General features: G+C 30.8%; 1 protein-coding gene across 2 annotated transcripts in view; it reads right to left on the minus strand.

Annotated features, from left to right (window-relative positions):
* Window positions 1-14,188, minus strand: part of LOC122521405 (protein PALS1) — a 68,559-nt gene extending 54,371 nt beyond the window's left edge. For both annotated transcript variants that reach the window (XM_043642117.1, XM_043642116.1), the window contains exons 1-3: window positions 13,067-14,188; window positions 11,987-12,099; window positions 11,245-11,302 (exon numbers count right to left, since the gene is read on the minus strand). In XM_043642117.1, coding sequence (XP_043498052.1) covers window positions 11,245-11,302; window positions 11,987-12,099; window positions 13,067-13,130 — 235 coding nt within the window. In that variant the 5' untranslated portion in view covers window positions 13,131-14,188. The remainder of the gene's footprint in view (window positions 1-11,244; window positions 11,303-11,986; window positions 12,100-13,066) is intronic.
* Window positions 14,189-15,615: the final 1,427 nt, after the last annotated feature.

Below are 15,615 nucleotides of genomic sequence, written 5' to 3' on the forward strand. Positions count from 1 at the left end.
CGTGTGAAGATGAAAACCAGTTTTCTAACTGTACAAGGCTTTAACTGCAGACACATGTACATACGTACATACGAATTTATACACATACACGGGTTCCTTCAAATTTAAACTAACTAACAATTTCGTTAAAATGTTTGAAAAATTATTTAACGTAAACAAAATATTCGTTTTATTCGATATGGGTCGATTTATTTTGTACTTTTCAATGATGTACTTTTTACTTTTTTGGAATATTTCATTTAGGAAAAAAACATATTATATTTAAATGGAATACTTAAATATATATGACGCGAATTGATAATAAAAATTCTAGAAACTGCTTTTACCTTTAATAATAATCTTACAGATACGAAGATTAACTGGTTATTGTATTGAACTTGTTTAATGTTATTTATATCGAAGGTGTTCAAAAACACCTATTGAAATATTCGGATTTGAAAATTATTATCATTGATTAAATCGCTTTTTTTACCCAATAAAATTTTTAGATTATTCTTATAATGGTTGTGGTAGCATAAATTAAATATAATTAAATATAAATTTATTTTTAATTATTATTCCCAAGATATTCGTATGTGTCAAAAATAAAAACATCTTTTGATTGAAATAAATATAAACAATAACGTGATAGAAATAATATTAAATTAGTCTTATGTTAACGAATATAAATCTATATGAAAAAAGTAATTTCAAATAAATGGAAATTAAATGTTATTAATTATTAATTCATTCGAATAAATCATTGATTACTCGTAGCTCCTATTACATTTTGTTTTTATATATTTCAAAAATGAAAACGAATCGGCAAATGATGCATTGAATATTTTTTGCTTTTAAAAATTTACTTTTCTAATACGATGGCAAAGTTAGTTGATCTAGATTTGGAATATGTCATACATATATACATAAAATATGTGTATGTACATGTGTAAATACGTTTATATGTTTTCTGTATACGAGTTATATACGTCAAGAGTCTGGATATGAAGTACTCTTCACAAAATCATTACGAACGTCTCTATTTTTTGTTGTTTTTCTTTTTTCCTAATGGTTCTCGAATTAATCTGTTAATTAAAATTCACGCCTATTTTGTTTGAGTTAGTCTCTTCTTTTATTTTTTTCTTTTTTAAATTCCTTATTTGGAACAAAAAGAAATCGTTTTATTTACCAACCTATACAAACATTTTCGTTTACGAACGAATTCCATTCGACGGATGCACGCAACGATATTCGCACCCTAACGTTTTCCGGATATCCGCAGGATGTCAAATGTCTATTATTTAAAAACCACGAGAATATACATATGAGACGATCAGGTGGAAAAACAGTTATGCTATTTTTCTATTTCTCTCTTTCTTTATTGAAATTGTATATGTACAGTAACTGTAATAGAAATTATTCTTGAAATAATTCGGATTCAATGAAAATTTGATAATACAATAATTTGATTAACAATATTTTCATTTTATCTTAAGAGTTTTATTTATCATTTTATTAATATATATGACAGGAATATATAAAATCTAAAATAGATTTGTTTTTATTTATTATAAATCGTACATATACGTAAACATAAAATATTAGATGTAATTATTAAATTGCATTGATAATGCATCGCATTGAAAAATCTTTATTTTATATTCGCCAAGGAATTCGATAATTATTTCAAAGATTAATCGAAATAATAACATATGCATGATTACTTTATAAAATAAAATATTAAATTTGTTAAATAGATAACAAATTAATTATTACAACGTTTAAAAAACGTACTCTTATACGTATAAATACAAAAAATACACATATAAAATTTATGAGAATATTTTGAAATTTAAAAAATTGGATGAGAATAATGTTATAAATTAAAAAACCCCCACATCAAATGGTATGACAAGGATATGCCCTAACGTTCGAACTTAATGATTATTCCAAATGTCGAATATTCATACATAGAAAGTGCATTTCAAGGATTGCATGCGAAAGTGCTTGACTCACATTCTCCCACCCCCATCTACCACTTAATCTTCCGTCTTCTACGCAAATCTACGTCGTTCTTAAAAAACTTTTAGATTTTAAATCGAACACTCGAAATATCCGAAACCCAGGGGGAATTAATTTGGGAATTCGAACGGTTGTTTGTTGAAAAAAAAAAGAAATACCGCTCTTAAATTTTTCATACAAATTTTTCGTTGTTTCCAATAAAATCTCTGACGACAGTTATCTTAAAAATAAAAAAAAGAAAAGAAAAATCTGTAATGCGTCGGTAATGTAAATTAAAAAAAAAAAGTTAATACACGTTTACGTATAAAAAAAAAAAAAGGAAAACTGCGATAGCAGTTTAACGTTCGCAACAATATTAATCATCACACGTTATTACAATATATTATTTTTCCCGATACTTTGTCGTATTTATAATACATTTACGTGTGAATAATAAAATAAACACTTCTCTAGGAAAAAATGTCGTTCCATTTTTATTGCAACACATAGTAAAGTCAATTATTTGTTACAACTAAATTTGATGAGAATTTTTGTTAGAAAATTCTCGTTCCTGTCGTATGCGAGTGTATTTATTTTGTTTATAAATATTAAAATAATACAAAAAATAAATTAAAATAAATGTTCGTTTTAAAAAGGTTCCCACGATCACCGATCTAACATAAGTTCACGAAATTTAAATGAAAAATAAGATTGATATTCCTATCGTTCGTTTTTCTTTCTTTTTTTCTAATTTATTTTAACCAATGGAAACTTAATTTAGTATAATATTTTTGGAAAAAGATAATAATCATAGCGAATGCGAATCGAGTAATCTCGTTCAAACGTCCTGACCTTTAGCAAATATGTATTCGCAAACGTTTATGCGTAGCCTAATATTTCGATTGTTTAGCCAACAGATCGTAGGTATGAATAATCGATGAATAATAATCAAAATCGTTGACAGAACGTACGATCACAGTAAAGTTACAACGAAACAGGAGATTGAGATAAATTAAACGGATGATCGTTAAACACCGACAACGTTACTTAACATTAACATATTACCGTCAACACAAAATCTTTAAGATATTTATGTTAAGTATAGGTAATTTTACTTTTTCATCGTATGAATCGTTTGAAATAAAATAACAAGGCAATACGATTAAATCATTAAACACAATTTATCCTAATGACAATCGTGGTATTATAAAATCGTGAATTTGCAATAAATCGTTATTAAAGTTATTAAAAGTTGTCTCATGGTTTATTCCTAGTTTTTTTTTCTTTTTTTTTTTTTTTAATAAACAGAAGATAAAAATAAAATTACGGATTGATTGATCGATGCCATTAAACGATCACGTTCACGATTGATTTTAATTACTTGATCAACTACAAGCAACGATGACGGTCGAACATTAAAAGACAAAATAGAATAATAATCATCTTTTCAAAAAGTTTTGAACAAAATTTATATCCTTCTAGATAAGATCGTACTTTTATATGTTATATAACTGTTACACACTCACTTGCTCGGTTCCGTAGGAAGAATTTTATATCCAAGATACGATCTATGTTGTTCAGGGTGTGAAGGTAGGGGGGGTTGGGTGGAGAAGGATATAGCTGTTGGCTTTTCCGTTACTATAATTCACTTTTTCCACTATGTCCTCTTAAACGTTTCTTCTTCGAAATTGTTGAAAAATCCGCGATTACGGTGGATGCGATAATTTTCCACGTTTCACCTTGACACATATCCATACGACAAAAATTGAAAAATGAAAAAAGAAAGAAAGGAATAAAAATTTAATAAAAAAAAAAAATAAAACAAAACAAAACAAAAAGAAATTGTCACTAGGTTGAAAATATTTTTACTAACTGGTACGAGCACCAAGCACAGTATCGAAACATCTTGAGAGAAATACACGCAATCTGTTTGGTTTGCTCCTACGGTTTACGTATATCACTACTACTATACGTATATGTTTTTATGTAGGTGTGATCAACATCCGATGATGATCGTATACACTAACACACACGTACACATACGTAGAAAACGTTGCTCACTCGCAATACCGTGACGAAACCTGGCGAATGCGGAATACCACCTTCCTACGCGTTTACTCTCTATCTCTCTCTTTTTTTCTTTCATTCTCTCTTTCTATCATTCTCGTACGAGTAAATTATCGTTAAAACATCGGTCAGTATCTTCTTCCTTTTTCCTTGTTAACTTGATCCACCTTTTCCCATTATTACGTATCACAAATTTTCTCTATCACTTATAAATCATTAAATACGTTTTCGTTTTTCATTTCCTTTTTTTTTTGTTTACATAAAACACGTGTACGTGTATAATTTTGGTTAACGTTCTCTATTTGGTTAACGTTATCTATTTCAATATGTTGTATTTTTGTCATTTTATTTATTGCCACATTCTTTTTGTCTTTTTTTTTTCTTATTTCCTTTTCGAATTATAAATCGTGTGTCTGAAAATTAATTATAATAAATCGTTTAAATGATAAATATATTAATTTTCGTATAGTAGAAAGTAGGAGAATTTCCTTTCGTTTTTGATCGACAAAAAAAAAGTAATAACTATGTACTCGGAAACGTTTGTTTGCTGTTACCATTTACGAGTCATGCAGTATCATTTTTTATTTCGACGAACAATGGATCGTTGGTTGTTGGTTCTTTTTTTTTTCCTTGTTTAAAGTGGACTAATCAATCAATCATTAATTCATTGTTTATTATAATACAATACAAATGTGTACGTATATCTAATTACGATTATTATTACGGTTAACAAATTTTTCCTGTTTTTCATTTTTATTCTTTTTTCTTTTTTAATTTCGATTTCGCAACAATACCGTTATATATATTCCAGGAAAAAAAATTGACAATCGTTATCGTTAGTTTTAAAATAATATTCGTAAATATTTTCGAATGGTTTTAAATTAAAACGAGAGTCGATTTTCACTCGGTGGAATCATAGCGATCAGCTTTCTAAACTTTGAATACTGCAAACGGCGTCGGATTCCTACTGATATCACGGTAAGTTACGTATAAAGAATTAATCTACGTGTACCGATATTTTTTTTCGTTTTTTTTTAACGATTATTAGATATTATACAAATGTAAATAAGGATATGGTAAATACTTGTCAACGATATTACAGACAAATACTTTCTAATAATACTAATTCATTCTCTTGTGAACGAATGAACAAAATTTGATTGAATTTGTCGTTCTCGTTACGGATCGTTGAATTCGTCGCACGAATGAAATGATTTTCGGAAAAAAAGAAGACGAGAAAAAAAGGTGGAAAAAAAAAAGAAAAAACACAGAAGAGGAAATACAAATTTATCCGCTTCGAAAAATCGTCTCGTTACGCTAACTTTAATGAAATGGAATTCATGCGCACACAAGTGTATTGAAATAATAATATAGTTTAATGTGAGAAATATCAATTTTTCAAATATTTGACGTAGAACATTATATTCGGTTACTTGTTCTTTTTTTTTTCTTTTTTAGATTTACGATTACTATTTGTTTATAAAATAATTTCGTGGACCTGTTATTTTTTTATTTTTATAATTAATTTTCTTATTATTTTCTAATGATATCCTTCATGAAAAAAAAAAAAAAAAAAAAAAATTAAAAATACACCGATTTCGATGCAACGAATTTTAGAAAAAAAAAAGAAGAAAAAACCTAAACGATCGGTAGGTGATTAAGTAATGAAAAAAGAAATAACTAACTGGTATTTTATTCTAACGATTTCTTAGTACCACTTAAAGATCAAAAGTCGGTTTTAACTCGTGATAAAATAAACGACGAACAATTATACATTGTGTGTGTATGTGTATATGTATGAATACATGTATGAATGTGTACTGTGTGAGAAAACCTGAACGATGCTTATTTCATGATACAAACGTAAGTTTTGCAGAATATATACATTCATATAACAATATTTATGCAGTAGTGCATATATGCATAAGATTTATTCAACATTCGTGGAATAATAATTATTCCATGTGTGTGTGTGTGTGTGTGTTGTGTGTCTCTGTGTGAAAATAAATTTTCTTTAGTTTATCGTTAAAAAATAAAACACCGACGAGAGAGAGAGAGAGAGAGAGAGAGATCACATTAATATTAATTTTTCAAACGTTTATACTTTGTTTACGAGTTAATAACAATAAGTTACATAATTTTGTTATCATTAACAAGAATAACAAGTTCTGTAAAACGTTTTTTTGTTCTAGATGTATTTTTAAAAGTATACTTCATTGTTTATATCATTCATTTTTCCGCGAAAATCGTTTTATAATATAATTTTTCGAAAGAAATGATTCATAATATCTCCTTTTCTTTCTCTTTCGAAAATTTCAAATATTTTTCTAAACGTTCTATTTTGCATAAACGAACGATACAATATTATTATTGTTTTTTGTTTCTTTTTATTCTTTATTTAAAACACAAAATAGATTGATCTACTTCTTCCCTGTTGATCAAATGAATCCGATGAAATATATATTTTTACGAAGTATGTTTATTTTTATTTATACACTTCAAAACACAATTTAAAAAAAAATTCGATAAAATTAACGTGTAGAGAGAAAATCGATTGATTGTCGATATTTAAACGATGTTTTTTTTTAATCAAACGTGATGTTTTCGATTACGAGCTTATCGCATAAAAATCAAAAAATAAACGACAAGTAGAAAAAGCGTAATGTTTTTTCTTTCTTAAAACAAAAAAAAAGTGAAAAAAACACAATATATAAAAACGCCTTACATAATATTTTAAAAGAATCTAAACGTGGCAGTTAATCAAGGCCTTCACGCTTAAACTTAAATAATTAGTTTCTGTACAAAACAAAATGTTTTTCAATATAGCAATTATTAATAATTGTAATAGGAACAATATATATATCTATTGAAAAAATGTCTTATTAATTAAATCTAAGAAATTATTCTTCATAAATATAATGAAATTCTGTTCATTCTTTGATTAAATTATTTTCTAAAATTTGACAAAAACCTATGAATAATATAATCGTTTATTAATATATTGCAAAACAAAAAGTTATTCTTTGTAAAGATAATTAAATGTTGTTCAATCCTTGATAAATTATTTTTCTAAAAAATTTGAAATAACGTATGAATAATAATCAATAAGACCAACAAACGTAAAGAAAAAAGAAAAAAAAAATATATATATATATATAACCAAGAGTTACGTTTATCGCGTATCAAGCAGTGACACCATTGCGTTCGTCCGCGAAATCGTTCCCGTCCGGTCTGAACGGACGAAATTCGTTGCCAGGACATTTAGGACATCGAGACAACTGGCCAAAAATGAAAACACCCAAACCGAAAAATTAACCTCCAATTTCTCATTAAATACTTGACAAATATAGGAAAAAGTAAATAAATACAGACTGTACTATACTACATCGATATCGAGATCATAGTGGTGGTTATTTTAAAACGCATATGTACATATATAGCAAATTCAAGGATAAAGAATGAGAATAAAATATAAGGAGTAGGGGAAAATCGTAATGGCAGCAGCAAGCAAATAAACTCGAGTTAAAACCTATCAAAGAGTATAACACAACGATTAATACAGGAATTTAGCAACGTACTCACGATAATTTAACACACACACGCGCGCGCGGGCGGACATATACGTACACGTATCACCTTAATAAAAGACTCATTGTTAACAAACATATTCCCCTTTTTGTACACTTAAAACAAAAACAAAAAAAACACATACCACACACACGACTAGAAAAGTATTCAACTATTGTCTTATAATATTATTACTATACACACACATACACACACACTGTAATACCTTTTTATCCAAGTGTATCCTTTTTGTTTGGCACTCGCGTTAAAAAATCACGTTAAATCATTTTCACTATTACGTGTATGCTACTCATACGCGGCACGCTAAACGCGAGTAGACTGACTTGAAAGTTTTTCATTGCTAACCTATGACGATAGGAAACATAACGACGACGAGTGGTGAAGGAGGAGAAGGAAGAGAAGGAGGAGGAGGAGGTGGAGGAGGAGGAAGAGGAGAAGGATGAGGAGGAGGAGGAGGAGGATCTACTCCTTTCTCAAACGAGTATAGAATAAGATAAAGAGGAAGAAGGATAATGTGTTTAGAAATTCGAGGACGAGGAACTAACGTTAACTCGGCCTTCGATAATAACTATGGGAATTCTTCATTCGATGTAGAGGAGAACTCGACGTGAAACTTTTAGCCTGCGCTAAACTTCGTGGCACCGTCGCCAAATTCTCTCTCTCTCTCTCTCTCTCTCTCTCTTTCCTTGCTATAGTATTCTCTCTCTTTGTATTTTTATTCCGTTCTCTACCCCTACTACCACGTATTTACCCCTTCCAAGTACACCTACGGCTCCACTCTACTCCACGAGGAGGAGGCCTTCGTTGACGAGCCACCTGAGGCATTTACCTGGTGAACGCCGGAATCGCACGAGACCTTACGGAATTGTACGATCTTCGTTCCCTTTTATATTCCTTCCTACCTTCTTCTTCTTCTTCTTCTTCTTCTTCCACGCTTTTCGAATTCGTAGCAGCAACAGAGCTAATACGATTGGTCAGTGGTATCTTACGTTGTTAGTTTAAAAACATTCCGTAAAAGTATTCTGTTATTTCGCGTAAAAGAGAGAGAGAGAGAGAGAAAAACCAATCCAAGTTTACCTGTCACCTGTGTGCATCCCGTTAAACGTGCCGTTTTATTTTACGCTTACCCCACACGTAGTTTCAAGAAAATTCTCTACTGTTTGTGTGTTTATCTTTTGATCATTTTCTTTTTTTCGGTCGAAGGGGGGGGAGGTGTTTTATTTTATTTTTGCTTTATCGGTGTTTTTTAATTTTTTCGTTTCAATCGATATTTATTGTTGTTTTGTTTTGTTTTAAAGCTGTTCCATATTCAATTACGATTACAATCTCGATTCAGTTTTTACATAATTTATTTATTTATCAACGATTAATAATTAATTATGAATTTTATTGTCATTTATTTTCTTCTAAATACTTTGTATTACACGATTAAATTTCATCAAAGTTATGCTCGTGATATAATTATATTATACTGTGTTCACTGTGTACACAGTGACACTACGGATTATTTATAATTAGTTTGATTATAACGTGTAACGAAAGAATATTGATGAGAAACTAAGATATATTGAAAATAAATTACAATAGGAAAAATCTAAATAATTAAATTAAGGTATGTTAAAGTGAAAAATTATTATTTTTTTTTTGTTAATGTTAACGCAATCATTTGACCCTTTCATTCTGACAAAAATGTACGGGAATGTGTTCAATTTTTTTTTTATTAGACAATTGAATATACGTGCAATTTTATAAAATAAATTTCTAAATGTTAAATTTGGAATAAAAACAATTGTCCTTTCGACCATACTTCATTATACTTATGTTACATTTATTTTCATTAATACAAAACATTTAATAATAATAATAATAATAATAATCATTTTTATAAATATACTTGATAATATAATTGAATGTAATCTATTTGAAAACACGGATAATGCATAAATTGACATTGCAATAATTTCGAATATATAAGAGAAACAAATATTAACGATTGTTATAACAGAATGCAAGTAATTATTGCAACTATACAGGAATATAATCGGTACTAGAAACGAAAAAGTTAATCAGCTTATATATATATAATAGGTTAAACCCACATAGATATATATATTTAATCTCTAATGCATTCATTGTAAATGATTTGTATTATTATAATATCATTAAAAAGAAAAATGTTACTTATTATTTCTCGAACTTTTACACATCTGTAATACATCATGAAACAAAAAAAAAAAGAAGAAAATAAATATATAAAACACGTATATATTTTTATTATCGTCGTTGGTGTGTTGATAGAAAAATCGCGATGAAAATATTTATCGATAACTAATATTCCGATTTTTGTCTATAAACGTTCGAAAGAAAAAAAAAAAAAAAAAAAGGATTTCATAAAGATTCTACAACGATAAATCCTACAATTCACATAAAACTTATCAAACATTTGAATCCAGTGTGTCGATTTGATTCTCCTTTTGAAATAGTCTACGATGTATTTAGATAAAAATAAAGAAAACATAAGAAACAAGAGAGAGAGAAATAGATAGAGAGAAAAGGAGAAATAAAAATAGGACATTTCTGTGAAGCTTTTTTAAAGAAGAGGAATGGTTCACAGGAAGAACGTCAAAGAAGAAACATTTAGCGTTCCTATCTTCTGGTATCTCCGGTACACGATCCTTTGTAAAAACGTTTGGATAGAAATAAATTTTCTACTAGGGTTAGAACAAAGTTTCTTCTCATCCAAGCAAATAGTAACAACTATATATATATATATTACGTTATGTCCGTCGTCTTTATCGAACGGTACACCGGTTCAGAAATTTCAATGTTCTTGGAATATCTCGAAAAGTACTCTCGTGAACTTTTTTGAATAGATGCAACGTGTATATACTACGGTATACGAAGAAAATGAGAGAAAGAGATGGATAGATAGGGTATATAGATAGATAGAATGATAGAAGAAGAAGAAGAAGAAGAAGAGGAAACAGAAAGAGAGAGAGAGAGAGAGAATGAGAGAGAACGAGAAAATGAGAAAGATGCTGGTGAAATCTTAAAGGTGATATATTCTCCGAGAACTATTGTGTTCTTCTCTCTTCGAGAAGTTATCGATTCGTCGTCGTTGCTCGCTTCTTCTATTCTCTCTTTCTCAGTAGAGAATCAAAGTGTGTAGAGAGAGAGAGAGAGAGAGCTCTGTGCTCGGCCAACTTCTCTTTTTCAAGCTTCTCAACGTTCAAGATTCCTTCTCATCGTTTCACACAGGAGTATTCCGCGAAACACAAGTGAAATTTCTTCTGTACTCTTGGAAAACAATTTTCTTGTATTTTGTATTTATTTAATTTAATTGTTTGTTTTTCTTATCACATTTGCTCATTCGTTGTAAAGCGAAAAACTTGAGTAATTTATTTTTTTTTTTTTTCTTTTTTTTTTTCAATTCAACATCGTGGAATTTCTTATTTTTCATTTTTGTTAGGTTAAGTGCGCTTACTTAACTCGGTTATTGATTTATTTTTGTGTTTTGTGTTTTTTGTTTTTGTTTTTATCGTTAAGGAATATCGATGTAAATGATTTTCTTAGAATTCAATGAATTTTTTAATTAATATTATTACTCACCGATACGGCTTTCCTTTCGCCTACGTAACCGTAAAGATATCGTGCGAGATTGGATGCACTGCAAGGATAATTAACTTAACGTTAAAAATATGTAATTTATTTATACGTTCAAATATGTTGGAATTCATTTACAAGATTATACTCTCGTATATGTTTACCGTTGTATATTTGATATAATTCGTATTATAATTGTGAGTGAAAACTTTTATTAATTTTCTTACACAACGGGAAACTTATTCTAGGATCATTAACAAAATTTCAAATTGATATCAATTTGATATTAGAAAAACAATTCATTCTTAAAAACAAAAATATACACAAATGATAACGAAATTGATCTAGCAAAAATATAATTTAAAAAAAATACCATACTCGACGTGTTATAATACTTATCGACACGATTGGCTTTATATTCTTGTTGATAGCAATATTCTCATCGGTTATGTCAAATATGATATCTTTTGGAAATAAAATTGATATCTATCGAAAAATGTTAATATAATCCTTAAAATATATGTTTCTACTCGTGAGAATTTGGAAATATCACGTTACGAGAAATTATTTGATTGTTTTAAATGAAACGATTGGATGATTTTCTAAATAATCCAGCAAACTCATCGATGTATGTATACGTGTGTATGAAATACGTTGATCTGTAATTGCTACCGTAAACGAAAGTGGTGAACGAGATATAAATTGTAGATTAAATAACCCATTGGAAAATTAATTAATAATTAATTACCTGATGTATGTACTGAATGACTTCCGCATAGGTTGCATTTTGTAGAGTACGGCCGTTCACTTGGAGAATTTCGTCGTCGAATTCCAAACCATCCGCGTTCTCCGCACGAGAACCTGTCGGATCGAGACGTATCGTAAGAGAGAATGATCCCATTGACGTCTGTGTTTACGTTGGTTATAAGTATACTATCATGAATCACGCGAGATAAATCAAACAACTCCAACGTAAAAACAACGAAATACAAAAATACAAGTCACGATTAAAACGTAAAATGCGAAACGATTAACATTATCGTTGAGTAATACAAAAAAAAAAAATACAAAAACATTACGAGACCCAAGCTAAAAAAAAACAACCACAAAATTTAGAAAATAAATCTACGAAAAGTGTCGATTTCGTTCGACGATGAACGATCAAATGAACGTCATTAAAAACCGTCATTGAACTTGCGCCGATCGTTTAACAACGATCGAAGAACCAAACGATGCGGACATTAATTATAAAATAAAGAACGGTCCAAAAATAATCCAAGATTACTCTCGCTTTGTCACACGATATCTTACAATATTAAACGTGTTAACACTTTTATCTTCGTTAACTCGACGATGCCATTCGAATAGATTACCAAGGTTATCTTTAACTTTGATTATTTGTACAAACGAGATGTGTGTGTTATCCTATCAAAAAGAAAAGAAAAAAAAAAGAACAAAGAACCCCGTTCAAAGGACAGTCTCATTAAACATCTGACATTATACGCTATATTAAGAAAATCTGTTGGTGATATTGATCAGTGATTTAGGTATAGTCATACGTACATATATCTACCTATATTTCCGGAAAAGCTTTGATACGACAAAATCATAATATTGGTACGATGATCCATCAACGTTTAGCCCTGATAAATATTCAAACGTTTAACGAGCAATGGATATCCCCTAACTACCCTATCAGTCCCATCCCATCCCATCCCAATCCCCATCCCCTCCCCAATCCGTCCGATCATCCCTTTTGCTTCACCTCGCTCCCCCCTTAACGCTTTCGGAAAATATACATAAATTTGAACATGGACGATTTGCTTACCGTACAACTTCATCTCCCCGTTCTTATTCGCCAGCATAATGATGTACCCCTCTAGATCCACCATTTTCGCTGTTGCTATCTTTCTCCTCGTGTACTATTGGACAACTTCCAGGAACAACATCCTACGTAATAAACGCCGGCTGCATACATGCACGTTAAGCCACTAACACTTATCACTGACGCTCAGAAACGAGCGTGTCATCGGCATAGGGATATAACCCCGTCACCTAGAACAATCACGTTCTCACGTGTAGTTACTTTGATTATTTTCACACTCATTTTCTTATCTCGTATTCGATAAAATATAAGTAGAAACAATCTTTCCTTCTCCCACCCCCTACCCCTTCTTTTTTCTTCTGGTTTATTTTTATTTCTATTTTTTTTCTCCTCTATCACGATAATAATTAAAAACTTTGACACTTTCTGGCTTCCTTGTTATTAAATATAACGAACCCGAAAACACCCCGAACACTATTATTATTATTATTATTATTATTATTATTATTATTATTATTATTATTATTTTTCTTCGATCATCTGACTGGGCGCACTGGGACACTGAGAGATGGTGAACTCGGATGCACAGAAGATATGCACGAACGGTTTGAGAAGAGGGAGAGTGAGAATATGAGAGAGAGAGAGAGAGGGGTGGAGAAGGGGGAGGGGGCGGGGGTAGAGGAATGAAAAAAGTAGGACGATCGAGTAGGGAAGGATCGCGCCTATATTTTCGTGGTGAGATTTTTTCGTGGGAGCGGCTTTTGACAAATTCTCCGAGATCTTTTTCACTTTCTCACCTTCCGCGATCCTTTTTCGTTACTTTTTACACGTCTTTCGTAAAACGTGTATACACGTACTTACATCATTGTAAATTATATATATATATGTATATATATGTGTGTGTAGGAATAAATCGTGTAAGGAAACTCGGCCACGATAGGCCTTTAACTCGAACTGGTCTACATCCTTACGAGAATATCATCATCGGTAAAATATATATTTAAATAGTGTAAAAAGTCACGACAATCGAGGATGATTTAGTTGAAGGATCACGGGGATAATAACTCTTTGATACGAGGAAGTATAATAACGTAGTAGTTCTCGGTGCCACTTCGGCCATCTCGTCTTCTCTCTTATACGGTGCATCTGTCAATCTGAAAAACACCATCACAAATGGTGGAAGAGAAGACTAACTTTTTCCTTATATCCGTCGTTTCTTGAGTTAAAAGTAATTTATGAGTTTAAAATGTAATTAAATTGACGATAAAACGTATATTATCAAACTCCACATGTCACATTCATGTTCATAAGATAATTATTATGATTTATTTTTTTTACAAAAAAAAAAAGGAGATTTAATTAATTCAATCGAGAGATTCGTTTTTATATTGTTTAAATATATTGTCTTCCTGTTTTCTTTTTATTTTTTTATTATATACGAATATTATTTCTTCTATACGAATGAAATACCGTGTGACGATTATTCCGTAAAATAATTATGTTGCCGATACTATAGATAGATAGATATCATCGTCTGTATTCCTTGATTGACACATTTTCTTCTCTCAATTAAAATTACAATGAATATAATCGGAAAATGATATATAAATATATAGTCGCGGCGTGTTTAACCAATAATCGACACTGCCGTTGTTATTATATTCCATAATTTTTTTCTTTCTTTTCCTTTTCACCGAGGCACGTACACTCAAAAATGGGGTAGGACAAATAATAATAATCTTCTTCTTCTTCTTCCGTGTTCTTCCATTTACGCTATGTCCTGCGAATACGACGTCGACGACATCGTGCGCGAAATCGTGCGCGATATGCACGTAAACCAAGGAAGCCAGAGCGGTGCCGACACTGCTCTAGGTCTGATAGTATCCAGCTTCTCTGGTGGTGCTGCTGCTGCTGCTGCTGTTGGCTGATAACGATGAGGGTGGTGGTGGTGGTGGTGGTGGTGGTGGTGGTGGGGTTGATGGTGATGATGGTGGGGTTGATGGTGGTTGTGACGGCTACAGCGCCACCGGTGTTGTCCGTTCACGACGCCAACGGCGTCTTACCAACGAGATCCGACGCCTGGCTTAGAATTTTATGCTCTGGCAGGTTAGTTCAGCGCCACCACCTTCATTTTATTCCAACCCCCTAAACCCTCTCAACTCCTCGTTCCAAAACTCTATACCCATGACGTTAACCAACGACTTTGATGATTCTCTCTCTCTCTCTTTCATCTTCCCTTTTAACACGAGTTATACCACATCAGTGAACACACTCCTAACTTAACAAGCATCCAATTCTAAACTATAGTACGAGTTGTCTTTGAATTAAATATTTTCTCATCTTTACGTCACTTTATCTAAAACCATAACTCTCTCTCTCTTTCTCTCTCGTACTTCGAATCTTCCTTTCATTATATGGATGTAGATCATGGGAATAAGGTTATTCATCTGGAACGATGCCGATAGTACACTAAACTCGAACGAATCAGTAGTAACCTGTTTCCATGTGCAACACCATAGACACACTTTACGTGTATATATGTTTATATACCA

Source organism: Polistes fuscatus, unplaced genomic scaffold, assembly GCF_010416935.1.
Source record: "Polistes fuscatus isolate 324 unplaced genomic scaffold, CU_Pfus_HIC Scaffold4, whole genome shotgun sequence".
In the NCBI taxonomy this organism is placed as follows: domain Eukaryota; kingdom Metazoa; phylum Arthropoda; class Insecta; order Hymenoptera; family Vespidae; genus Polistes; species Polistes fuscatus.